The sequence below is a fragment of the Vigna angularis genome, chromosome 6 (assembly GCF_016808095.1).
Source record: "Vigna angularis cultivar LongXiaoDou No.4 chromosome 6, ASM1680809v1, whole genome shotgun sequence".
Lineage (NCBI taxonomy): Eukaryota > Viridiplantae > Streptophyta > Magnoliopsida > Fabales > Fabaceae > Vigna > Vigna angularis.
Window position 1 is genome coordinate 36570342 of NC_068975.1, and position 24597 is coordinate 36594938.

At 30.7% G+C, this 24597-nt stretch overlaps 2 protein-coding genes across 8 annotated transcripts; one reads left to right on the forward strand and one right to left on the reverse strand.

Moving 5' to 3' along the window:
• Positions 1 to 2160: 2160 nt before the first annotated feature.
• On the reverse strand, positions 2161 to 12874 carry LOC108342123 (MADS-box protein JOINTLESS). 7 transcript variants are annotated; one of them, XM_017579830.2, is made up of 10 exons: positions 12679 to 12873; positions 12196 to 12378; positions 5696 to 5771; positions 5092 to 5153; positions 4871 to 4970; positions 4672 to 4713; positions 4102 to 4140; positions 3885 to 3994; positions 2495 to 3671; positions 2161 to 2416 (listed from the first exon to the last, which is right to left on the reverse strand). In XM_017579830.2, the coding sequence occupies exons 2-9, from the start codon at positions 12375 to 12377 to the stop codon at positions 3653 to 3655; spliced, it is 630 nt and encodes a 209-aa protein (XP_017435319.1). In that variant the 5' UTR covers position 12378; positions 12679 to 12873; the 3' UTR covers positions 2161 to 2416; positions 2495 to 3652. The 7 variants fall into 7 exon arrangements, with proteins under 7 accessions (XP_017435319.1, XP_052734900.1, XP_017435318.1 ...); XM_052878940.1 differs by having other exon boundaries at positions 3885 to 3976; positions 12674 to 12873; XM_017579829.2 differs by having other exon boundaries at positions 12674 to 12873.
• Positions 12875 to 19767: 6893 nt separating this feature from the next.
• Positions 19768 to 21656, forward strand: LOC108341906 (pre-mRNA-splicing ATP-dependent RNA helicase prp28). Its single transcript, XM_017579585.2, has one exon. The coding sequence runs from the start codon at positions 19986 to 19988 to the stop codon at positions 21522 to 21524; it is 1539 nt and encodes a 512-aa protein (XP_017435074.1). The 5' UTR covers positions 19768 to 19985; the 3' UTR covers positions 21525 to 21656.
• The last annotated feature ends 2941 nt before the right edge of the window (positions 21657 to 24597 follow it).

Here is a 24597-nt window from a genome sequence, read left to right on the forward strand (position 1 = left end):
ATATATATATATATATATATGTGTGTGTGTGTGTGTGTGTGCTTGTAATTTTTATTTTTTATTTTTAAATTATAGCCACAACTATTAGGCTAAATGAAAAAAAAATGCAAAACACAATATCAACGATTTAGTCTTTGTTTGGCGAAGCTCATGGAAACTGAGTGACTTTGAAGTGAAATAAAAGTGAGTATTATTGGTATTTTCTTGCGACGACTCAAGTCTGTTTTTCGTCTTGGTCAATTTCCATATATACATAGATAAAAGATAAAGACAACTTAAGTTATTATATAATTTTTCTCCTCCATTCGTATTTTTCTATAATATTATCAAGATTTGGACGTGAAAACAAATTTGGGTTATACTAAGGAATAGTATACACTTCATGAATGACTTGCCTTCAACTTTAATTATTCTATTAATATTTTAAACTTTATGGAATGTATAGTGTTGAATGTGGGCGTATTTTGGGCTGAATACGTGTTTGAAATTTGGCCCAACTCGAGTATTGATCTGGTTCAACTTTAGGGTTCGAAGAATTCTTATGAAAATGTTGACAGATGTAATTGAGAATTTAATTAACCAAAATATTATGTGTGATTATATATATACCATTCAAAAATGATAACTGCATCACTTAGCAACATCAATAATAATTTAAATTCACAAATGTTAAACTTTGTATGTATACAAAAAAATAATTATATTGAATATTTACTTTTTGACGAGGAAAAGAGATATAATTAAAGAAAAAACATAAGATACAAAACTTAGAACAAAAACATTCGGATAAATTGATATAAAACACTATCAAACTAAAATAAGGTAAAAAATTGTAACAAATATATATATATATATATATATATATATATATATATATATATATATATATATATATATATATATATATATATATATATATATATATATATATATATATATATATATATATATATAATCGAAAAAGTGTCAACAATTTGATTAATTCAATATGTGCATAATTTTTTAAAATATGTTATTGAATCCGTGAAGTTGAGAATTTTGAAAGGAAAAAGAGTTTAAGACTGGGAATGCATTTTGATTTGTTACATTAAATAAAATTTGTTAAAGTGTTACACTAAAATTTTAAATTCAGAATAAATGCAATTACTTATTTAAAATTAAATCTTAATAACGATCAATTACAAGTCATTACTCCTTAAGTAGTTTTTACTCTTAATTTTGATTAGAGCAATGTTTAAAGATAATTATTGTTGAAGATTATCCACTCGGTCTCCCATCCTCTGTGATCGTACAATCGGTTAACATTGTTTTTTTATCATAATTGCATGATGCGAGATGGTTTGAACGAATTCTCCTTCTAGGTGATCTTATCCAATCCCTCTATGCAGCCTTATGACCATACAATAAACTTATAATTATTATACAAATAAAAAATAATAATTCTTTTTTAAAAAACATTCTATTAATTATAAAAAATAATAAGTAAAATAAACAAAACTTAATTACCCATCTTTAAAAAAAATACGGATAGATATTCGTACTAAGAGAAAAGTAAGTAGAGCACGTGTCTTAGTTTAATATTTGACATGTGCAGTGAGGTTTTCCTTTCTGTATATACATTAATGTTAGACATATGGTCATTAATGAAAACTCAGACACATGGTTGTCGTTAATGGTTATTAATATATTTTACTGAAACAAATATTATTATCATAATCAATACATATATATATATATATATATATATATATATATATATATATATATATATATAACAGTTATGTTGGAGGCAGGAGTGCTAGTTTTGCAGAAGAAAAGCAACTTGTTTACACATACGATGTACCTATATAACTGTCTAACAGTGTATAGAAATTGTTCAAACACTAGTACAGATAAAAGAAATGGCACCGGTTATTTTCACTGATAGGCACCGGTTCATGAACCGAGGCATATTCAGACGAGGTAAAAGATGATACACTTTATGCCTCGGTTAACAGGACCGAGATTGTTTTCTCCTTCTACTGCCTCGGTTGGAGGCTGAACCGAGGCAGTAGTGTCTTTTTTTTTTTCGTTATCTGGCAGTAGCAAGCGTTACAGTGGCAAGCAAACGTTATGCTCAAACAAAAATTACACACAAACTTGCCCAGAGAACAGAGAACATGCACACAAATAATCTCAAATTACACAAATCAGAGAACAGAGAACAGAGAACAGTTGCAAATTACACAAATCAGAGAAGAATTTACAGTTGCAAATTACACAAATCAGAAAATTTACAGTTGCAAATTACACAAATCAGAGAATTTGATCAAGGAGACAGACAAATAAAAAACAGAGAACTGGATTCAGCAAAACCATGGAGTTCTTCATTTTTCTCCACAACCCTCACCCCTTTTGCAGATTTGAGCACATTAGCCTGCAGATTCGCAAATTAACACATTTACATTTTGCAGATTCAGCAAATGAACTGGATTCAGCAAATTAACACATTTACCTTTTGCAGATTCGCAAAACCCTAATCTGACCCCAATCTGACCCTAATCTCAGATTCGCACCACCACCACCACCACTATCACCGCCGCCACCATTGACGCACCACCACCGCATGCTCTTCCCTCCAGAGGCGACGCACTCGCAAGAGAGAGCGAGACCGAGAGAGCGACGGAGCGAGACCGAGAGAGGGGAGGCGAGAGCGAAGGGAGGCGACAGCGAAGGAGGCTAGAGCGAGGGGAGGGAGGCGAGAGCGAGGGAGGCGAGACCGAGACCGAGACCGAGGGAGGCGAGACCGAGACCGAGGGAGGCGAGACCGAGGGGAGGGAGGCGAGACCGAGGGAGGCGAGACCGAGGGGAGGGAGGCCAGATCGAGGGAGCGAGACTGAGAGCGAGGGAGGCGAGAGTGAGGGGAGGGAGGCGAGCGAGGCGAGCGCGAGGGGTGAAGGGGCTAGGTCGCGTGTTTGGGGAAAATGTCTGGGGAGAAATAAGAGGCTTATATGCCTCGGTCCTTTTGGGCCTGAGGTAGTAGAGGCTTATACGCCTCGGTTCTTCTTAATAACCGGTGCAATATACTCCTTTTACTTCGGGTCTTTTTTAACCGCGTCAGAAATTGTGTTAGAAACTACTCATTAGGCACCGGTTGTTTTTACAACCGAAGTGGTAACCCTTTTTGGCACCGGTCAAGTTTGAACCGAGGCCTATAAGGTCTCGTTAATTACAAAAATGCCACCGTGTCTGAATAGACAGCGGTTTGGTGTAAACCGAGATCTATTGTGCGAGTTTAAAAGCACATTTTGTACTAGTGAAAATGATATGTTTCCACTGTATTTTATATATTTTAGTTATATTTTTCTTATGATTCTTAAAAAATTGTACTAATTTTTCTATCATTTCTATATTTAAGAATTTATATATTTGTCTTCAATTTATTGTCTGCTAAATTTTTAGAATTATAAATAACCATTCCTATCTGTTTAAGCTGCCACGCATGGCATAATGACAAGTACGAGGTTCTGTTTAGGTTACAAAATAAGTTGCCCCAGCTGTGAAATTTTTCCAGCTGCTACTCTCAAAAGCAAATTGTTTGTCAAATTCCAAAAACAACATTGATCTTGTCTTTCATACAGAAATGGAAGCTAATCTGTTCCCTTGAACCATTTCATTCAAATAAACACAGCCTGCATAAACATAGAAATTAAGATAAACACAAATCAGAATAGGAGCTTTTGAAGTAACACCAGAATATGAGGCATTCTTTAAATTTTGATCTACCAGCTAGTGTCTTAAACATGTTGCGATGTTAATTACAATCTATTATAAAAGACTAAAACATGTTTTAATAAAATAATGTTCTTAATATTATAGAAAGATGAAATGAAGAATAAACTAACCCCAACTTGAGAGATGTGTCAGAACTACCATTGTCTGGAGGAAAATCGGACGAACTGCTAGTGATTGACTCATAACATTGTTCTCGAACCAACTTCTGTTCATAAAAGTTCTGTTACAATACTAATATTGATTATTGCTAAGTTTGTTTCAAAGTAGATAGCTCCAGAAAGCTCATGGACCACAAATAAATGAGCTAGGTTTTGAAAAGCCTATCACCTGCTTCAGTTTCTGGTTCTCTTCTGTAAGTTCGGCTTCCTTCTCGAGCAACGTTAATTGCCAAATATCATTGCAGAAAAAAGGTTGAGTGAATAAAGATAGATGAAAAAATTGCCAACAGGCTGCATTATTGTTATAAACAAAAAAAAAATCATTTTTACTATCAGGGTGTCTGAAAATTATTCAAGAACGTAGTTTTCCACACCCAATAGCAGAAAAAAATGAGGAAGCAACTATTACCAGCTTTAATCAAGACGTGATTTTTAAAGTTAAATGCCATTTTGAAGTGATTAACATTCCCTGAGAAAAAACATAAGGAAGTGTGACCTACATATTCAAGGCCGTGGAGTTTTTTGGATGAATAACTGAATATAAAGTCTCCATTTTTTTAGGTTTGTCATTGGCAGTTGTCTTATTGATCAAAAGTATTGTTGATGGTTATATTAAACAAACATCATGTTTCGTTGGTTTCGAATGTTTAATAATATTTTAAGGTACAAATTTATTTGACCAGAAATACGAATAATATCTCAAAGACAGACATGATTTGCAATCTGTGTGAGCATTTACCTTTGTTTTAAGACTGTTGATCTCTTGTGTCATTTTTTCTTCCTGAAATCAACACGTTAATTGATTAGTATTATATGTCAAAAGCATGCACAATTTACGTGTACAACGTTGAATTTACAGGTACAATTAAGTTCTAGATTTCATCTCATAATGGGAAACAACTATGACGAACTTAGAGTACAGATAATTTGGGAGAAACCTTAATTTTTGAAATAGTGATCCAACGTTTTTGGAGAAGTTCCTCCAGTTTCTGCAACTCTTGTATTGTCAATCCTTGCAAGTCTTGTCCGTTCAACTGACTGCATTAAACATGTGCATTCATGGAAACCATATATCTCTATCGTGCATGTATATTTTATGGGGCATGCGTCATAGATATATATCTAAGTCTAAATTAAAGAAGTTGCAGTGAGTGCATACCACAGTTCATGAGTCTTATCTTCTATTTCCTTGTGCAGCATGTCAAAAGAGTTACTTCCAAGCTATATATATACATAGATTATATTAGATTTCATGAGAATAGAATGCCTTTCATGATTTTTCAATTGTAAATAAGCAAGCTATCAAAGACAACTATGTCCAGATCATTTTTTCTGTCGTAATGCTGCAGAAATATTGCTGTCGTTCTCTCGTTGCCAAACAGTTACGGGAAGCAGATTATATATATAATCGACTGCATAAATATTAATCTACCATATAAAAATACATGGAATCATGAGACTTTTTCAAATGACAATGAGAATTGCATAGCTCGAAACGACAACACTAGATAGAGTTATTAGACAAATCAAATCTATAACATTAGACTCTCTAAAACAAATTTGTATATTAAAATCATTAGACAAACCAAAACACCAGAAATAAAAAAAAAAAAAAAAAAAGAGAGAGGCAAAACAGCGGCACTACACTACTGAACTAACCTTTTTCATTGCAGTAAAACATTCAATTATCTCTCAGAAACAGAGCTCTTTTGGTTTCATCAATTAATCATTAAAGGAAAATTAGAAACTAAACGTAGTTATACCTGTTTTCCAGTGGATGCAATGTCTGATCCTTGAACACCTGAATGCTGATTACGCCTTTCAATTATTTGTTGCATGCTGAAAAGGACAAGGACGTTGAAATTAAATTCAAAACATTCCCTTCCCTTTTCCTTTGTGAAGACGCAAGAGGCTCATAAAATCAAGAACTTTGTATTATTATTTTATGATTAATTTTTATTTAATTGTATTATATCAATTAGTTAAAAAGCTTAGGAGTATTGAAGTATTTAAATTCATATTAATAGGTTTGCATTAAGCTGATATAACCATGCAACTGGGCGTATTTAGAAGCCAGTGACTAAATGCTGAAATTACAACATGTGAGTTTCACAATAAATGATTGGATAGAGTTAAAAAATGTTAAAGGTAAGTTAATCTTATAAAATCAATTAATAAAATGAGATTTATTCTTCTTTATATACTCTAAATTAACTTTATCAACAATTGGTGTAAGCATTGACCAAGGTTTCATGCTGAGTAATGTGAAGAAGGAAAAAGTACAAAGTTATTATAAAAATGAAGACTTAATTTGAAAAAAATTATACTGAAAGATATGGAGTAAACATGTTATTTATCATGTGATTCTAGTGGTATTAGTAACCAAGAGAAGCAATTTGACATGTATGTGTCGTGTCTTTGGAGAGAGTTTAATGTTGATGACTTTGTTGATGTATATGTGGTGAGGTATATTGCCTCCTGAGATGTTTGATTTAGAGCACAAAAAATAATGAATGATTGAAGAATTACTTTCTCTATGTGTTGGTTCTTCATGAGAGTTTTAACACAACTCATAAGTCTCTTGATATATGAATTTAGATGATTGTATGTTATGAAAATGTTTCTAATGTTTGTCAGAAGAATGATATATAGCAGAAGGTTTGGAGGTTTGTAATTGCAATTTTGTAAAAAAATAAAATAAAATTATATGCTTTTATTTAAATCTATACTCTATAGATATACTTTAACTAGTAAAAATGATTTCCTATGATTCCTACTAAGAACTATTATCCATGCCACTTAAACAAGATAGGCAATATGCACATATAAGAGAACTTGCTTTTCTATCTTGGTTTACTTTACATCCCCTTCTCTTTCAAGAAAAACTCTTTGAAGTATGATTTACAATAACTTTTGGCTTAGATAAATAATATCATGATATAGAAGATATAAAAGACACTAGCGTATATAAGTGACTTGTAACATCACATAATCTCACACTTGATCATTCATAGTTGATATATATATATATATATATATATATATATATATATATATTAAACTCAGATTTTAACTACAAACTCATAAATATAACTCGAATTCATCTAATTTATTTTTCTATCTCTTTCTTCATTGGCACTGAATCAGACGATATTCCTTCATCTACTCCCGTATAACGAATTATACAATCATCGCACATACACAAACACAAACAAGTAGGGTGAGCTAACATGTAACAAATCATTTATAAAACATGCATAATTACTTTGATACACTCAACAAACCTCATAATAATTATGTCAGACACCCTCATACCATCATACAACAATCGCATCATAGATACTCATCCCATCATACCACAATCCCTAATAGACACTCATCCCACAATACTCAATAGACACTCATTCTACAATACCCAATAGACACTCATTCGGATGATACGTTGATGAGCGTTCACAGGAGGTTATGCACTTGTGATGACTTCTACTTCTTCTTACAAATACACTTCCAAAATACTCCATACCATCCACAAGGTTAATCCTCAACACTATGTCCAAAACCGGCACATAGACTAGGACCTCCTGCCCCTCTCACCACATAATTCATCCTTCTCTACTTGAGACTGGATGATTATTAGAGTATCAGGATAACCTCCAACAACAGGTTCCTCAACATCAACATATACACAAATACCATATCATTACAAAATCTCTCCACCAGACTCATACCATGTTCATATTCCTCAACTCATATTATACCATTACAAAATCTCCTCATAATACTTATATCATTTTCAGATACATAAATTCAAATCCAATATAATAAAATACAATCATCACAGAAATCATACAAAATGAATATATCACAAAATAAATTAACAATACTAAAATATCCCCATAAATGGTCACCGGAGAAGAATCAAATGTTTGACGAATCAAACTCAACATAAACGCCAATACATATGACTAGTCACAACTTACTAGATTTGACCATGGTTGTTTTATGATCAGGGATGTACCAACTCTGATTTTTAAGATTCATCTATCCTACCATCACAATTATAACCTTAATATAAACGTTATGGGGAACTAAGGAGTTGAATCTGGCATAGCCGGTTCGACATCTTCTTATCCTTCCAGAAAGATGAATTCATCACATATTTTATATCAATTGAGTATATTGCATAATAGTTTAACAGTACTTAATCTGTTCAATAGGATTTAAGTTAAAAACCTATCGAGTAGACTTCCAGGAAAGAGAGGTGTGTCACCCTGGACAACTTAAGTACCAAGTCTTTCCTTAGCCAAAGTGTTCCTCAAACAAATTTCTTATTTACAGATTCAAAACAACAACATATAATATTAACACATAAATTAAATATAGATAGATATACATCAAGCACATATGGTTTTTCATTAACAGTATTCACACAGAATTAACATGAATAGTAATAAAACAATACTAAATCATAATATAAAAGCTTAGAAAGGTTAGCTCCCCTACCTCTATTCCAGACTTAATCTCTTGCTCAAAATTTATTTCCCCGAAAACCCTCCAGAACCTCTACTCTTCTTGCAACTAAAAATTTCTTCCTAACTCTTTCTTCCTAACTCTTTCTTCTTTATTTCTCAAGATTTCTCACATTTCTTCCTAACTCTTTCTTCTTTATTTCTCAAGATTTCTCACTTGATTCTTGTTCTCTTTGTGAAGAATAACCTCCCCTCTCATGGCTATTTATAATCCTAAAATTTTACAATTTAACAATTTTTTAATATTATTTATTATTTTAATATTATTTTAATATTTTAATCACCACTTGACATATCTGATCCCTCGATAATGACTTCAAACGTGGAGTACTTATCCACTATCACTATTTTAATTTTAATTCTTTTTTTAAAAAAAAGTAGAAAAGAATTTAAACCCATGGTCTTGAAATCACCACAATTTTCTACCATTTAAGCTACCAAAATTTCTTATTTAGTTTTCCACATTTTATTTTTTACATAAATTTATTAATTATATTTTCCATTCACAAAGAAATTTACTACTAATAATAAAATTGTTACTATTAAGGTAAATATTTTTCATGGGTCTTACATCACTACTAATGTTTTGGAGTATTCTTTTTCTACTATTTCGGATTTATAAACAAAGAGTTTGAATGAAAACACATTTAAGGGAGAGGATTTGAAAATATGATTTCTTCTTGATAGATAATATCCTTACTAAATGAAAAATTTGTACTGAAACTAGAAATTTTAGATAGAAATATAGTGTTTAGTGTTTCATGTCAAGATATATGTATGCTGTTCTTTTTTGAATGAATTAAACATGATTTTCTTATATTTATATTAATTAAAAAAACATGTTTTTGAATTTCTTATAATTTTTATATTTATAATTTCATCTTTCTTACTGATTAAAAAATAAATCATATAATCTCATAATTAAAAACTATAATACAAATGTGTTATCATATTTTAATAAGTATAAATATAATATAACTACATAATAATCAAACAAAAAAGCAATCTTAAGAGACATCCACATAATGTTGTCAGTTTCTAATTAACTTCAAATATATATAATATTTAAATATCATAAATAGTTTGATTTTGTTTAATTTTTTATTTTCAATCTGATATTAGAACCAAAACTCGGTTGAAAAAAAAACATATCTAAAAGTTTCTGAAAACAAATTCAATTTTTAATATTTATTAGTTTTTATTTTTTTTTATCAGTTTTTGATTATTTTTATGAATTAATTTAATTTTGAACCCCCATAGTGTAGAATACACCCTTACAATAAAAACCATACTCTCATTGAGTTTATTAAATATACTTGATATAATTTAATCGAGCAATTTGATTTCTTTTTCTGACTTAACTGAGTGAAAATATAACTTGATTCTTGTTCATGCATAGATAATTTTCTTGAGAGATAAAATACAATAAATCAGGGAAGGTATTATTCTACAAAAGGCACATATATGCTATTGCTTGCATGATCACATACTAATTAAATATATTAGATATTAAATTCATTATAATAGTTTACTTGTGAAGGTCTAGAAAGGAGACTTGCAATCTAAGATCAAATTTTATTTTTATTGTTGTCATAATATATATAAAAAAATGTATTTACTGGAGAATACATACATATGCTACAAGATCCACGCACTAGTTTCATGCATTCTATGTAAAACTCACTAACTTAATTTGAAAAAAAATGTTATGATTAGAAGTACATAAACGTTAATAAAATAGGCTGTGACCTGATTGTCAGTTTACATATCTCTCGTGGATTTAATTAAGTGGACTTTTTGAAGTCATAGATGAGAAAGGTTACCAGTGTTATGTTAAATGTGAGTGTTGCAAACCAGGGAGAAGTGATTTTGTGGTAAGGTAGGAAAGTAGAGAATGAAATTTTTATATTCATCAAGGTCATTCGTCATTGTAAAAAACACTATATTATATTAGTTTTAATTCATCAATATAAAAAGTTACATTGTAATTTTGTAAATAATTAATGTGAATTTTTTTTTAACTTGTATAAAAAGTAGGTTTGTTGATATTTTTGTAATAAAAAATAAAACTTTCTATACCCATTGGAATTAGAAGTGATATAGAAAGTGATGAAGTAACAGTTTTGTAATTTTTTAGAATAATTTTTATACTTGTTCTAATTATAATCGGTGTAAAATATAGTTTTTTTTTTAATTTATAGTGTTTATAGTATTTCTTCTTCTAAGGTACTTCTCGACCCAACATCTACCATAGCTGAAGTGGTTGCATTTGTATGTTCTTCCTCCATCTTCATTTTCAACCTAACCAAGGCCAACATAAGGCATACACCATTGTTGCTCCTCACAAGGTCGTTGACAATGTCAGTCACTATTAGAAGCCTTGTCGGCATCGATGTTGCTCTTGACTTCGCCTCTCCCAGTTCGCACGTCCATCATCTAGCCAATGCCACCGCCATGCAACTCCATCATTGTCAGGGCCATCACCCTCAACGATGCCATAGTAGTCCACGCAAGTGCATATACAGCTTTTGCTATTACAGTTTAGCAAGTTAAAATCGTTTTCTTCAATTCTTAAGAACTGTACATGAGATCATATCCCTGGTTTCCTTCATTCTTTGTTTGTTTCGTCTTGAAATCATAGCTTATATTTTAGTTTTGTTCAAGAGGCTGAGAAATGGAGGGAGTGATCAAAATTTGTCAATGTTCCGATGGTGGAAGAGCCATGAAGAAGGGTTAGAAAATCAAGTTCTGGTTTCTTGATAGAGTTTCAAACAATGGAAAGAATTGGACAATTAGAAATTCCCAGTGCACATGCACAGTCAAGTGTTCGTGAGAAGCCACGAAGAAAGTCTTAAGGCAAATTCAGAAGTTCGTTCTAGTTATTTAGAACAAATTTCATACTTCCATCAAACAAGCTTTGCAGAAACCCCGACAAAGATTGGATGATTGAAAAGAAGAACACAATATACACTGTAGATAGACAGTGTTGAATATATTTCATATAATAAAGTTTTAACGCCTACTGTTTTTATCATCTAAATTTAAAAATACTAAATTTTAATCAAGCATTCAAAATCAACATATTCTACACAGTGTTGAATATGACATTATTTAGAGCATAAGAACATAACCTGAAAAAATAAACTGTTTATGGAAAAACAAAGTTGCACGAGTTCAGAAAGGAAAAAGATTGTAAACAAAGCATTTTGTTTAGGTATAGAGAACTGTTTGTACAGTGAATTCCAAAAATCAGAAAGCTATAAAAAAAACAGCATATATATCGGCAATCATTAACACTATATATGGTAAAATCAAATTTAGAGTTTTAATTTCATGCTGCAAAAGCATACAGTGATATCTACTTATGAATCAATTCATACAGAACTTTCAAAAAGTTATTACTAAAAGTCAACATACAATAATTTATAATTGAATCATAGTATAGAAAACACATTCTTAAAATATTAATATAAATATTCCTATTTTTGTCTTAGTTATTTCATGGTGGTTATATTATTAAAGGTTGAATTTTGGTGATATTACGAAGATGTGCGAATTACTGTGAGTTGTGCAAAGAAAAGGCAAAAGGAGAGACAGAAGAGCATGAAAAATGGATAAGTTGTGGTGACGGGTTGCACATGCAGATGTTTATTACATATAATAAAATAGAAAATGGTAAAAGAAAAAAAGAAAAAAAGGAAAGAAGATAACGAATGGTACGGACAGACAAATACCTTGAACTGGCGTACTCAAAGAGCTTGCTGGTTGAGGAAAAGACTATGAGAGCAATCTCAGCATCACAGAGAGTTGACAGTTCCTGAGTCTTCTTGAAAAGACCTTTTCTCCTCTTCGAGAATGTTACTTGCCTCGCGTTTATGTTGTCGATCTTCTTGATCGGTATCTTCTTTCTTGCCATTCTACACTCAAAAAAAATTTCATAATCATCCAATTTCCAACCCACATGACCATACCCATATCAGTGTTTCAAAATTCACCAGATGGTGCATGTACGGTATGTCGGGGGTTTTGGTTTTGGTTAATTTCAGACAAAACAGTTTTTGATATATACTATGATAGATCTTCCAAGAACAAGCAAGAAATTATAAGAGATGTGCAAAAGAAAGAGAGAAAGAAAAAAGGGCTGATTTGCAAGGAATCTGAGAGAGTTTGAGTTTGAGTTTGAAGAGTAAAAGGGAAGACTTGAAGGCTTACCTTACCTAGGTAGCTTTTGTTGTTATATTACCAGAAATGGGTGATTAGGATGTTTGGTGAATGAACTGGTGAAAGAGATGAGAGTGGATGATGTTTCCAAGAGTTGGGGTTATACCAATTTCTGATAATGATTCCAAGAAATATCTGAGTAGCGTGTGTGTCTGTTTTCCAATTTCTGGCTGCTATTGCTCACTTTCGAATTTAGATAGGAGAAATAAAGACCCTTTTATGGTGTTTACCAAAATAAGTATATTTTCTATATTTTATTACTTTTTCTAGTTAAGAGGTTTTTCTTTTTTCTTTTTCTTATATTCTTTTTTCCGTATAGAAAACTACTGTGTGAATCGCCAGCTATAATGACAACTGATGTGATCTCATGTCTAGCCATTTGTAGTAATCCCTTTGCATACTTCTTTTTTAAGCGTCAACTTCTAAAGTAAATTATATTAAAGTAAGGAAAATGTCTTTTTAATAATTTTTTATGATAAGATTAGTTCGACAATGATCGTCCTTAAAGTAATTCGAATTTAATAAAATTTATTCACATACATGTGTGTGAATTGATCAATTTATAATGCGCAGAATATGACAATATTTTATAATGATTGTTTAATTACTGGAATCAACCTTTAATTGGCTGAGGTTGGTGTAATTATTTATAATAATGTTAAAGAAAGTCTTTAGGGTTTCCTTTCACTTCATGACTTATCTACTTTTGTCCGATTTTGAGAGTTATCTAACTAGATTTTCACCAAACATTTGTCCCATTTTGGGAGCATGCTGTACAAAATACAAATTAAGTATGTTTCTACTTTTAATTTGAGCTTTAAAAATTCGTACTTTTTCTTTTCATGTTTTCTGTGTCCACCAAAATAAAAACCCGATTAAACTTTTAAATTTGATTAATATCTGATAAAAACAAATAAAATGATTTTACATAAATATCTGATCAAATTTATTTACTATGATCTATTTATTAAAATATTATACTAAATAACATTTTCATTTTCATTTTTATCTTTTAAATATATTATATTCACCTTCTTATATTTTAATAAAGTAGCGTTTAAAGAAATTTTTACTTTTTAAAACAAAATTATATTAAGTATTATTATGAATTTTGACATTAAAACTATACTATTATTCGAAAAACTATTAGGCATGTATTATTATATGAAAATTTATTATAAATAATTAAAATAAAAAATATAAATATGAAAAACTTATATTATGATAAAAGTTATATTTTACGAAATATTAGACAAAATATACTTATTACATAAAAAAAAACTAGCAAAATTAAGCATTTTTTCTAAACAAAAATTACGAAAATAAATTATTCCTAATTTCTTTATTAAACTATATATTTTTATTATTTATAAGGAATTCTAAAGGTAACCAATGAATACCTTTTCCATTTAACATAAAAACAAGTAGTTTTGTGAAGACCTAATGTCTTTGTTGATATAAAAATTTATTCACCCCTATTGTAAAAATATAAATGTCTTTGTTGATATAAATTGTAAATAAAAGATTTAGATTGAAAAAAAGTCATTATAAAAATCTAAATGTTTTTGTTGATATGAATTGAAATAAAAGATTTAGATTGAAAAACAGTCATGTGAATTAAAATAAATATTTTAATTTTGTTATGTAAATAATGTATCCCTAATTTTATTTAAAATTAAAGAAAATGTTATATATGGTTTATAGTAGTTAAAAATATTTATTTATTTTAAATCAAGCATGACCTTGTTAGTCATCATGACCCAAATTTTAAAGTTATTTGATTTTAAATTATTAATATTTTTATTTCAATTATTCATTATATACATACTAACTAATGAAAATGAATTAATTAAAGTTTATTATTATAAAACGTCCAGAGTGGTCTTAAATGTTGATAGTAAGAGATATAAGCAATTCAGTTTGTGTTTTTTTTTTCTCCTCAACCTTAAAATAATTTAGTACACAGGTAAAAAAAATTAATTTTGTCCTAAATTATGTCATTAAAGTTTTGAACTAAAAAATCATGGCTCTTAAGAAATTGATTTATGGGACATGTAATTAAATTTGAATTTTGGACTTCGAATAATTTTTAAATGCATTAATGTTCTTAAAATCTTATTAGTCTTATGTATCAACTGAAAGTTGTGATTTGTTTGAAATGTTTAAAAGAATAGTCGTATTTTGTATGTCTTGTAATGGATAATTTAAGTGTTAATTTATAGTAAGTAAAAATTATATAAACTTGAAAATTTTGATGATGTTATTAGAAAGTGATTTTAAACCTAACTCAACTTCACAAACCGATTTATATGGTGATGATTGTAAAGTATAGACATTTTGGGGGTGAGAGGATAATTAATGGGTAGTCCAATAGTGGTTCGACAACAGGTAGAACAGAATGGTCACATAGATTTCGTTAGGAAAGACTCCAACCATGATTCTGATACCATATTAAAAAGTTATTTTTAAGTCTAACTCAACCTTACAAAACTAACTTGTATGGTAAGATTTGTATCCAAATTATATATTATAATGTGAGACTTCCAACAGATGTGACGATTACAACAGATGTGACGATTACAGTAAGTCAATTGAGTATATTTCTCAATTGAAATTTGTATGTTTAAGTTTAGATTTGACTAAGAAAAATATGTTATTTTTTTTACATATTTTTTAATTGCTGATTTTCCTTGTGTAATGAAACCGCGTACTATTTGATATTCATAAATTGGGGGATGGTAGTGGTTAGATCTTCCATGGCCACATTATCCTCTACATCCCAGAATATTTATTACACATCTGTGTTATGTCCGCACGACATTCATCTTCGTATAACATTTAATGAGGAACTCAGCATCCTAGTTTTAACCTTCTATGTATTGTGTACGAGAAATGCTGGCATTTGTTTATTGTCTCTATTCTATTGTAAGACGTGCTATGTCATATAACAAAGGAAAGGGTAATTTTCTTGTATCTCGGTTTTTTCTTTTCTTTCGTCTTCTGTTTCTTTAATATTAAATCGATTTTTAAAAGATATTCCTTTACATTTTGAAAAATCTACGTCATACTACAAATTTATAAAGTGGAAGAAGTTGTGCCTTAGCTTTGTTCTTACAAGATTGGATTGTACTCGTATTTTCCAGTGTTTAAGGTCTTTCACGTATCTATTTTTTTAATATTAACATGTCTTTGTTATTTGACTTATTTTATAGTAGTGTATCATCAGTTATGACATCATTGTAGACTTATAAATAGAAACAAAGTTTAAATAAACAAATAGAGAAAAAAATATAAAAGATAAATTATCACAATTTTGAGCAAAGAATTACAAAGGACAAATATTATTTGTAGTTTAATACCTTTGAGAATTGTGAATTGAACCAGAGTTTTAGGAGTGGATGTTAACTTAACTGTACAAAATCAATTTATAAATTAAAGTTTGTCTTCATTTATATATTATAAAATTGTTTTATTTATAATCGATGTAAAATCTTTAACACTTTTCATTCACACTGAGATATATACATATTGAACGTGAGATTAAACATTAATGAGTAGTCTGACAATGATTCAACAATAGGTGGTATAATGGACCCAACAAACAACATATATACTGATAATGAGTGATACAATAAATTCAATAAACAACAAATCTCGCTGAAATAAACTTTAATCCATAAAAACTTTAATATTATGTTAAAAAATAAATTTTAAATATAATTTAATAATACAAAATTAACTTGTAAGATAAAATTTATATATATTTATATAATATAAAGTAATGTGAAACCTCCAAACTAATGTTACTAGAAAAACATTATACGGAGGAAAATAAGCTACTATTGGTGCTGAAGTTGAGTCACATAATTTCTAAAATCTTATATCTATTTTTCTTCTAATATAAAGGTCTTAAAAATTACTTTTAATATACTGTTCTTTACTTTTGTGAATCAAGTTTTATTTAAGACTTAAAATCTTAAATTTATTGTTATACGAGCATGCTCCAATTAAAAATATTATAAAACCAAGGTTTTAAACTTCCTGCCAGAATGAAGAAAGATTGTAACCATAAAAGATTTTAAACCAACTAATAATGTTACTGTTTTGTATTTATCTCACTTTCCGAAAGCACGTGGAATACAATATGATGTCACTGCGTGGAACCGTGAAAGATGTTCCAATCTTCGACTAGATAAGATTCTTTAATTTTCAGAGTATAAACTGAATCAATTTACAACTTAAACAGCTATTAGAATTATCGATGCTCTCCTTCATTCCAACCATGGAGAAAAAAAAAACAGAGAGAGAAAGAATTAGTTATTAACATACATAATTAGTTATATAAAATACAAGTAAATTAAACTTTTCGCACCAGATTCACAAAATTCATACATAATTAACATATTTCATTGCTTTAAGTATATAATGATTATGTTTTTGACTATAATTTTAATATTATTAAATTTTTTATTAATATTAATATTTTTTATTTATATCATTTTATAAAGTGGATTTAATAAATAAAAAATAATTTATTGATTTAATAAAATAGATAATTGAATAATTTTTTTAACAATTTCTATATAATTTTTAATATTATTTTCACAAAAATTATAATTATGTATATATATCAAACTATTTTAATTAATTAATCATAAAAACAATGAAATTATATGTTTTTTTAATGTAATAAAAAATGTGAGTACACGTGTATTCATTCTAGCTATAATAAAATAAATAATTGAAATAATATTACTAAAATAACAAATAAATATGATTAATTATTTATTTATTTCATTTAATTCAAACAAATTTATTTTTTATTGTTTTTCTCTACTTTTTTTTTCGTGTTTATTTTTTTCTTCTTAATTATTACAACTGTGACAACCACGGTTGAGAACAATGGGTCTGATTATTAGTATCTTGAAAAATCATCTTCAAATCATATCACACCAGAGAATAAAGGGTTATTTCTGGAAATAATGAAACTACCGATGTTTATATATATTTAAAAATTAAACTCGAAAATATTAATTTAAAAATATTCACGTTTAATAATACTATTTTCATTTTTTTCACCTTATTTTTTTTCTTTGTTAGGCAAATATGCTTCTCTTAAACGTTAACTAGTTCATCGTAATTAAAAAACTAGTTAATTTATTTCAGAACCATATTTAAATGAGTTTTTTTTTTTTTATAAATAATATACGATACAATTAAGATTAAAGAAACGAGTGAATAAATATTTATTAAGGTGATAATAAAAGCAGAAAGTACTCAATTAAAATATATTTAATACATTAACTTATAGTATTAAAACTTTAATAAATGTTTTTCGTATATTTATTAGTAAGACAGTAATTTATCAATCCTAATTAACTCCTTCAAAAATTTGTGTAAAATTTTTAATTCACCCGATAATATACATGAATTATAATTGACCTCCAAACATCAAACATAATTCTATGATAATTCTTAATTTTCTTTTATTTTGTCTTAATTTTTGCATAGGATCCATTGTTTGAATTACAAAATAATTAAATTTTTTTCCTATAAATCGAAAATACTCACTATTGGAATAGAGGGGTCTGAGAAAAAAAAAAGAAATACTAAAAAAACTGTAAAACGCCTATGAATAATAATTATTGAGAAAGCCGTTTTATTGTACAATTAATTCATTTGTTTCAATTTCTGTTAATTAGTTTAAATACTTTTCTTCACTCATTTTTTTTTTCAGATCCAATTTATTATTTTGATCTTTAACCTTATATGACTTCATCATCAAGCGATTTACTTTCAATCCTATCCTTAATTAATTGAAAAACTTTAATTTCTGTCCCTAAATGAACTGTTTTATGTAACATGCATTTTTAAAAACTATCGTTTTTCAAGTTGATTGTTATTAATGAAAGTAAAATTTATGATTTTAAGCCTTAGTATTTTTGCTTTCAATTTATGTAAACTCCATGAGCAAAACTTACAAAAAAGGTATTTTATTTTTTATATATGCAGTTTTAATTATGAAAAGTGAAGTTTCAATGACCATGAATAGTTAGATTTAATCTATCGAACAGTGAATTGCATACGGGACGTACTTATTTTATATGAAATTCATTTGTTTTGTTATTATTTAAATTGAAAATCGAAAAGATTATTAATAATAATAAAAAAAAGAAATCGTTCTTGTAGGGTCTTGGTTAGGTCAAATTTATGTAAAGAAATGACAAAAAATATCCGATTATTATTTTTTTGGGCTAATTATAGTTTTCCTAAAATATTGAAGTACTATTACTAGTAGTTGTTTAAATGGACGGTGGAGGATTGCACACGTAATAACATACTGTTGTTTAACGTTAATGATTGGCGATTCCAAATAAAATAGGCATGAGTTTTAATTTCTATAAATATTGTTTAGTGTGGATTTTTCTGGTACCAAAGTTGGGACCAAATTGCTTTTTCTTATACTATAATTTTCAGAATAAAACTTCACTTAATTGACTTACTATAGGATTTTACCCTTTTTGTAAATTTTATTGCTGAAAAAAAAAAGATGTTTAAAAAAAAAAACAGTTCCCATGGTAACGATGGTAAAATCCACAAATTGCATGCGTTTTCCGATGATTTAAAACACCAAAAAACGACAATGAATGTTTGCGGAGATATTTATTAAGGTAATAAAAGTAGGAAAATAATAAAAAAATGCATTTAAAAGTATAAAAAATATTTAATTTGAGTACTTAGCATTAACTGTGTTCAATAAATATTTTAAGTACATTAATTAGTGTGTGGAGGTTACATTTAGCAGGTTTAAAAAAATATAGATAAAGAAAGAAGTACGACCGGCAGTGCATGCAGCGTTTCTAATTAACTTAAGAACGTTTAAATATAATTTAGAAAACTGAAAACTGAAAAAATAAAAAAATGTAAAGTGGAAATTTAAAAAAGAATGAAAAATTAAAAGCGACAGCGTTTATCTGAGGAGGGAAGTCAAACGTGGGAAAGTGGGTCCCAACGTGAAACATAGTTTGTCTTTGTCTGAAGAAGGCATATATATGAGATATGGTAGAAGGGAGAGGAATGGTAGAAGATGAAGAGGGTTGTTCTTGTTTGTGTGTGAGAAAGGTCAATGTCGATGTCAGCACTCAACGGCCATGTGAAACTCGTTTCTGCAATTCTCAGCGGAATTACCAAAACGCCCTCTGCAGTATCTTACTCGTTCCAATTAAGGTGAGCACAGAGAGAATGTGAGTGAGGGAGTGAGGAAGTAGCACAGAAAGAAAGCGGTTTCGGTTTTTGATTGGGAATGGATGGTCACAGCGGAGGGACGAGAGGGGAGGCGGAGCGCTGGCTGTACACGGCGAACAAGGTTTTAAGTGCACGTGACTTGCACGGGGCTCGCTCATTTGCGATTCGGGCCCGAGAGTCCGACCCGAGATACGAGCCCACCCAGCTTCTTCTCACGGTTATCGATACCCTCATGGCCGGCGAGGCCCGGATCAACGACCACCTCGACTGGTACGCCATCCTCCAAGTCCTCCGTTACACTCAGAACATCGACTACATCGCCGTCCAGTACCGTCGCCTCGCCACCCAGCTCGACCCTCACCACAACCCATTTGCCTTCGCCGCTCACGCCTTCACGCTCGTCAACGACGCCTGGTCCGTACTCTCTAACTCCACAAAGAAAGCCTTCTACGACAACCAACTCAGACTCCTCACTCAACCCCCACCCCCTCCTCCTCCTCCTCCGCCTCCTCCACCGCCGCCGCAACCTCCCGCTCCTCCGGTTACCTTCTTCCCGATTCAACCTCCGCAACCAAACTTAAACCCGAACCCGACCACGACCCCTTACCAAGTCCCTCAGCGGGAAAAAAGCCCTAGGGCTTGGGTGGAGGTGGAAGTGGAGGTGCCGAGTCAGGAGGACAATGCGAGCGAGTTGACTCGGGCGAGTGAGACGGAGAGCGAAGGGGCGAGTTTCTGGACCGCGTGCCCTTATTGTTACGTTATGTACGAGTATCCGAAGGTGTACGTGGATTGTACGTTGCGGTGTCAGAGTTGTCGGAGGGGGTTTCATGCGGTGGTGGTACGGTCGCCGCCGAAAGATGGTTTTGGCTCGTTTTGCAGTTGGGGTTTTTTCCCTGTGGGATTTTCTGGAGATTTTAGAGACATCAGCGGTTCTTCTTCGAAGTGGAACCCTTTTTCCCCTTTGATTCCTTGCGCTTTCAAAAGGGAGGTGCAGCAGAGTAGGAAGCACCATAAGGCGCCTTATGTATTCTACGACGATGACGCGTCTGCGGAGTTCGCGGAGGGTTCCGACACGACGAAGGATGATTCCGACGATGATGATTGGCATGGCGGGAATCAGAAGGGAATGGAGACGGTGGCGAAGAAGAGGACGAGGAAGAGGGGGAGGAAGAGGGGGAGGAAGAGAAGAAATGGTAATGGTGGTGATGTCAGGAGGGAACCGATTGAGAGGCCTAGGAGAGGCGTTCATAGTCATACTGGTGGTGATGAGGGGAATGTTAACGGAAATGTGGAGAATGGTGAGGTTGCGGATGGTGAAGGTGATGGTGTTGCGGCGGCGGCAGATTCTGGTAAGAAGGGTGAGTTGGGTGGTTCTCGGAGGAGGAGTGAGAGGAACTTGGGGAAGTTAGATTTGAATGTAGAGTTCAGCAATGAGGTGGAGGAGTCTTTGCATGAAGTGGATGAAGGGAATGAAAATGGGAATGGGAATGCTGAGGATAATATTGAAGGGATTGGATTTTTTGAAGGGCTGGACGAGTTCCTCAGTAGCTTGCCCATTCTGAATGCTGTTGCAGATGACAAGGTTAAGGGTCATTAGTGTTAATCCTCCTTTTTTGTTCTTGTTATGTTAGTCTTTTAATAAGTATCTGGGGGAATATTTCTTTTGTTTCTCTCCTGTTCTGTTCTGTTCTGTTCAGGAAGGATATATTACTCATTCAAGTTTAGTCTACTCTCTCTCTTTTTCTCTCTAACCATCACATTCACTAATTAGTCCTTAACTTCAACTGTATGTGTGACAATCATTCACCATCCTGCATTGTTGTTTTCATGTGTTTTATCTATTGGGTTCTGCTTTGGTAATTTTGTGGCTTTGAGAGAAAGACTTCCTGAACAATGTAGTGAATGGGAAAAGTTGAAGGAAGAAGATTTTTATCTTGGAGCATTACTGGTGCTCCTTCTCGGTCATGTCTAGTATTTTTCTCTCTTTTCATTTCACCAAAGTAGTGTTTTTTAGAATGGAATGTGTTTGGGTGTGTGTATAACATTAGGTCTTTGGTTGTCTGTTAGTATGGTGTTGGTTAAGGACACTTATTTAAGTTCCTACACACTCCTTTATGTTGGTTGAAATTGATTGGGATTCATGAAATGTCTCATACTATATCATCCACAATTTCATTTCATGTGATTAAAGAGCATTTTGTTTTTAAAAGATTGTCATACTTAGTATTGGATTTGTACCTAATAGTACTTGTATGTTTTAAATTGTTGTTCCTGTGCCTGTGCTTTTGTTCGCTTTCAGAAACAGCTGATCTAGTAAAAATCTGCTTTCATAATTTTAAGGGTGGATGTTTTGGTTGGTGCTTCTAGTCTTCTGCTTGATTTTAAGCAAAAATCAATCAGAATAAGTATTAGTCCTCTGTTTCCTTTCTGCTTTCTGCTGTGCAAAAATCAATCTTGAGTTTTTTCTTTTCTTCCTCTCAAAGGATTGTTATTTCTCTGTGGGGATGTTTGCCCCGTTTATTTATTAGTAAATCCTAACAAATTCTCTTTAAAACGCTCGTGAAGAAATATCCAATGGAAGTTTTCATTACAAAGTGTTATCAATATATCCTCATTCCAAATTTCAATAAAAAAAGGATTTTTATAGTTTTTTAACCGTGTTTTAAGGGTACTTGTTATAAATATGTTGAACTATGTCGATTTTTCTTTCTTCTAAATTGTAACGCTTTCAATGTAGTCTGGTCCCTCACTCAGACTCACGACGATCATCCCAAGAAAATGTTCTGACCAAAACCAAACATCCTAATTTGAGTGGGTCTGCCTTTTGAACATGTTTTTCTGTCCATTTTTCCTTCGTCGTGCACCTCTTTGTTAAAAATTACACTGAAACATTGATTTATTTGTTAAAATAAGTATTAACGATTATGCTGGTTTTACAAAGTATGAAATTAGAAATTTTGCTGTTTATAAACTTTATTATCAGTTAATTTGCTTCGTTATATTTTAAGAGGACTAAACCAAAGCCGGTTTGGGCTAAAAGAAAAGCCCAATCTAACTTCATTGGGCTAAAAGAAAAGCCCAATCTAACTTCATTGGGCTAAAAGAAAAGCCCAATTTAACTTCATCTATAAGTTGTTGCTTGTAGACCCAAACCTTTCCAAGTAACCGTTAGGGTTGGATTGTTTCAATTTGTGTGGGTTTCATTAAGTTGCTTGGATTCGCATGCTTATGTACTTAATTCGGTTCAAATTCATTTAATTGGTCGAAATTAAATTTTAACCTTTTATTTCTAGTTATTTTTCTTGTAAAATTTTCAGTTTTTTAATCTTTTTAATATAAATTCATTAAGCCCACTTCTGGAATATAAAAACAACTTAAATACTACCATTTACGAACTGTTGCCATTTCTGTTTTGCAAGTAAAATGTTTTGTTGACCACAAAAGTAATGTTTTTATATAAATTACCAGATTTAGTTTCTTCAATTACTGTTGTTGGAAAAAAATGTTAACTATTTTTTTATTAGCATTTTTCGTATAATTACTTATTTATATATTTTTTAAAGTTAGGTGAAAACAAGGTCAAATTAAGGCGTTTAATAAATTATTTAAAATTTTGCCAACACTTCCATAAATGCTTACATCCTAAGAATCTGCCTCAATCTGTGCTGTTGCAGTTCATTTCTTGGCCTTTTTGCAACAATTGTATTCAGTTTTTCATCATCTTACACGTGTAATGCATATAAATAGACGTCTTGGCTAAATGAGAGCTACAACCTCAAAGACAAAGATTCTCCATTCTCAAGCATTTGGAATTTTCCATGTTTTTTTTTTCTTGTCGTCTTTTGCTCTGTTTACGGGGGAATAATGTAAAGAAGAAAAGCAGCAGAGGACACGGGAATTCAAAATTAAAATACATAAAATTATACAAAAAGAAAAAAAAATTAAAGGTGAGATCTACCAAAAATTATTTCATTGTTCTTACTTTCTTTAACAAAATAAAATAAAAGAAGACATATTCATCTCTTCTTTATTTCATCCTATCATTGAGGAGTTCAAATTCTCTATATCATCAGCTTTATATCATTGAGGACTTGCTGGATATAAACTCTAGAGAATTTCTAAGGTTCTAATTCCCTTTTGGTCAAATTACCTTTTATAAAGGAATCTCAATTTTACGCCATTCATGCATAGTGATTAGATAATAAGACATGTACTATTTCAAATATTGCTTCATTCAATTTTGCTCTTTCAATTATTTTCATTGATTTGTCATATTTTTTAAACGATTCCCATATCACCCAGAAGTGACCAGTCACACATCTGAGCTTTTTTTTCTACAATATTAAAAATTGAATTTATCATCTCATTTCATATACTCTGTGTAAATTTTCTATCACAAATATATATTATGTTATTATCATTAATATTAGAAAAAGTTGAAATAATTTAAACTGTATGTTATGTGACTCATAATAATAAAAAAAAGGATATTTACAAAAGCTATAAATCTACTTATCAGAAGAAATATTGGATGAGTAACAGTAGAAATAGGGTGTATGATTGATCTGATATGATCAGAGGCTTATACGTGCATTTCCTTTGGGGGTACTTTCTATTTTCACCGTACATATGTAATATTCGAGAACTTTCCAAAAATTTACTTGGTCTTA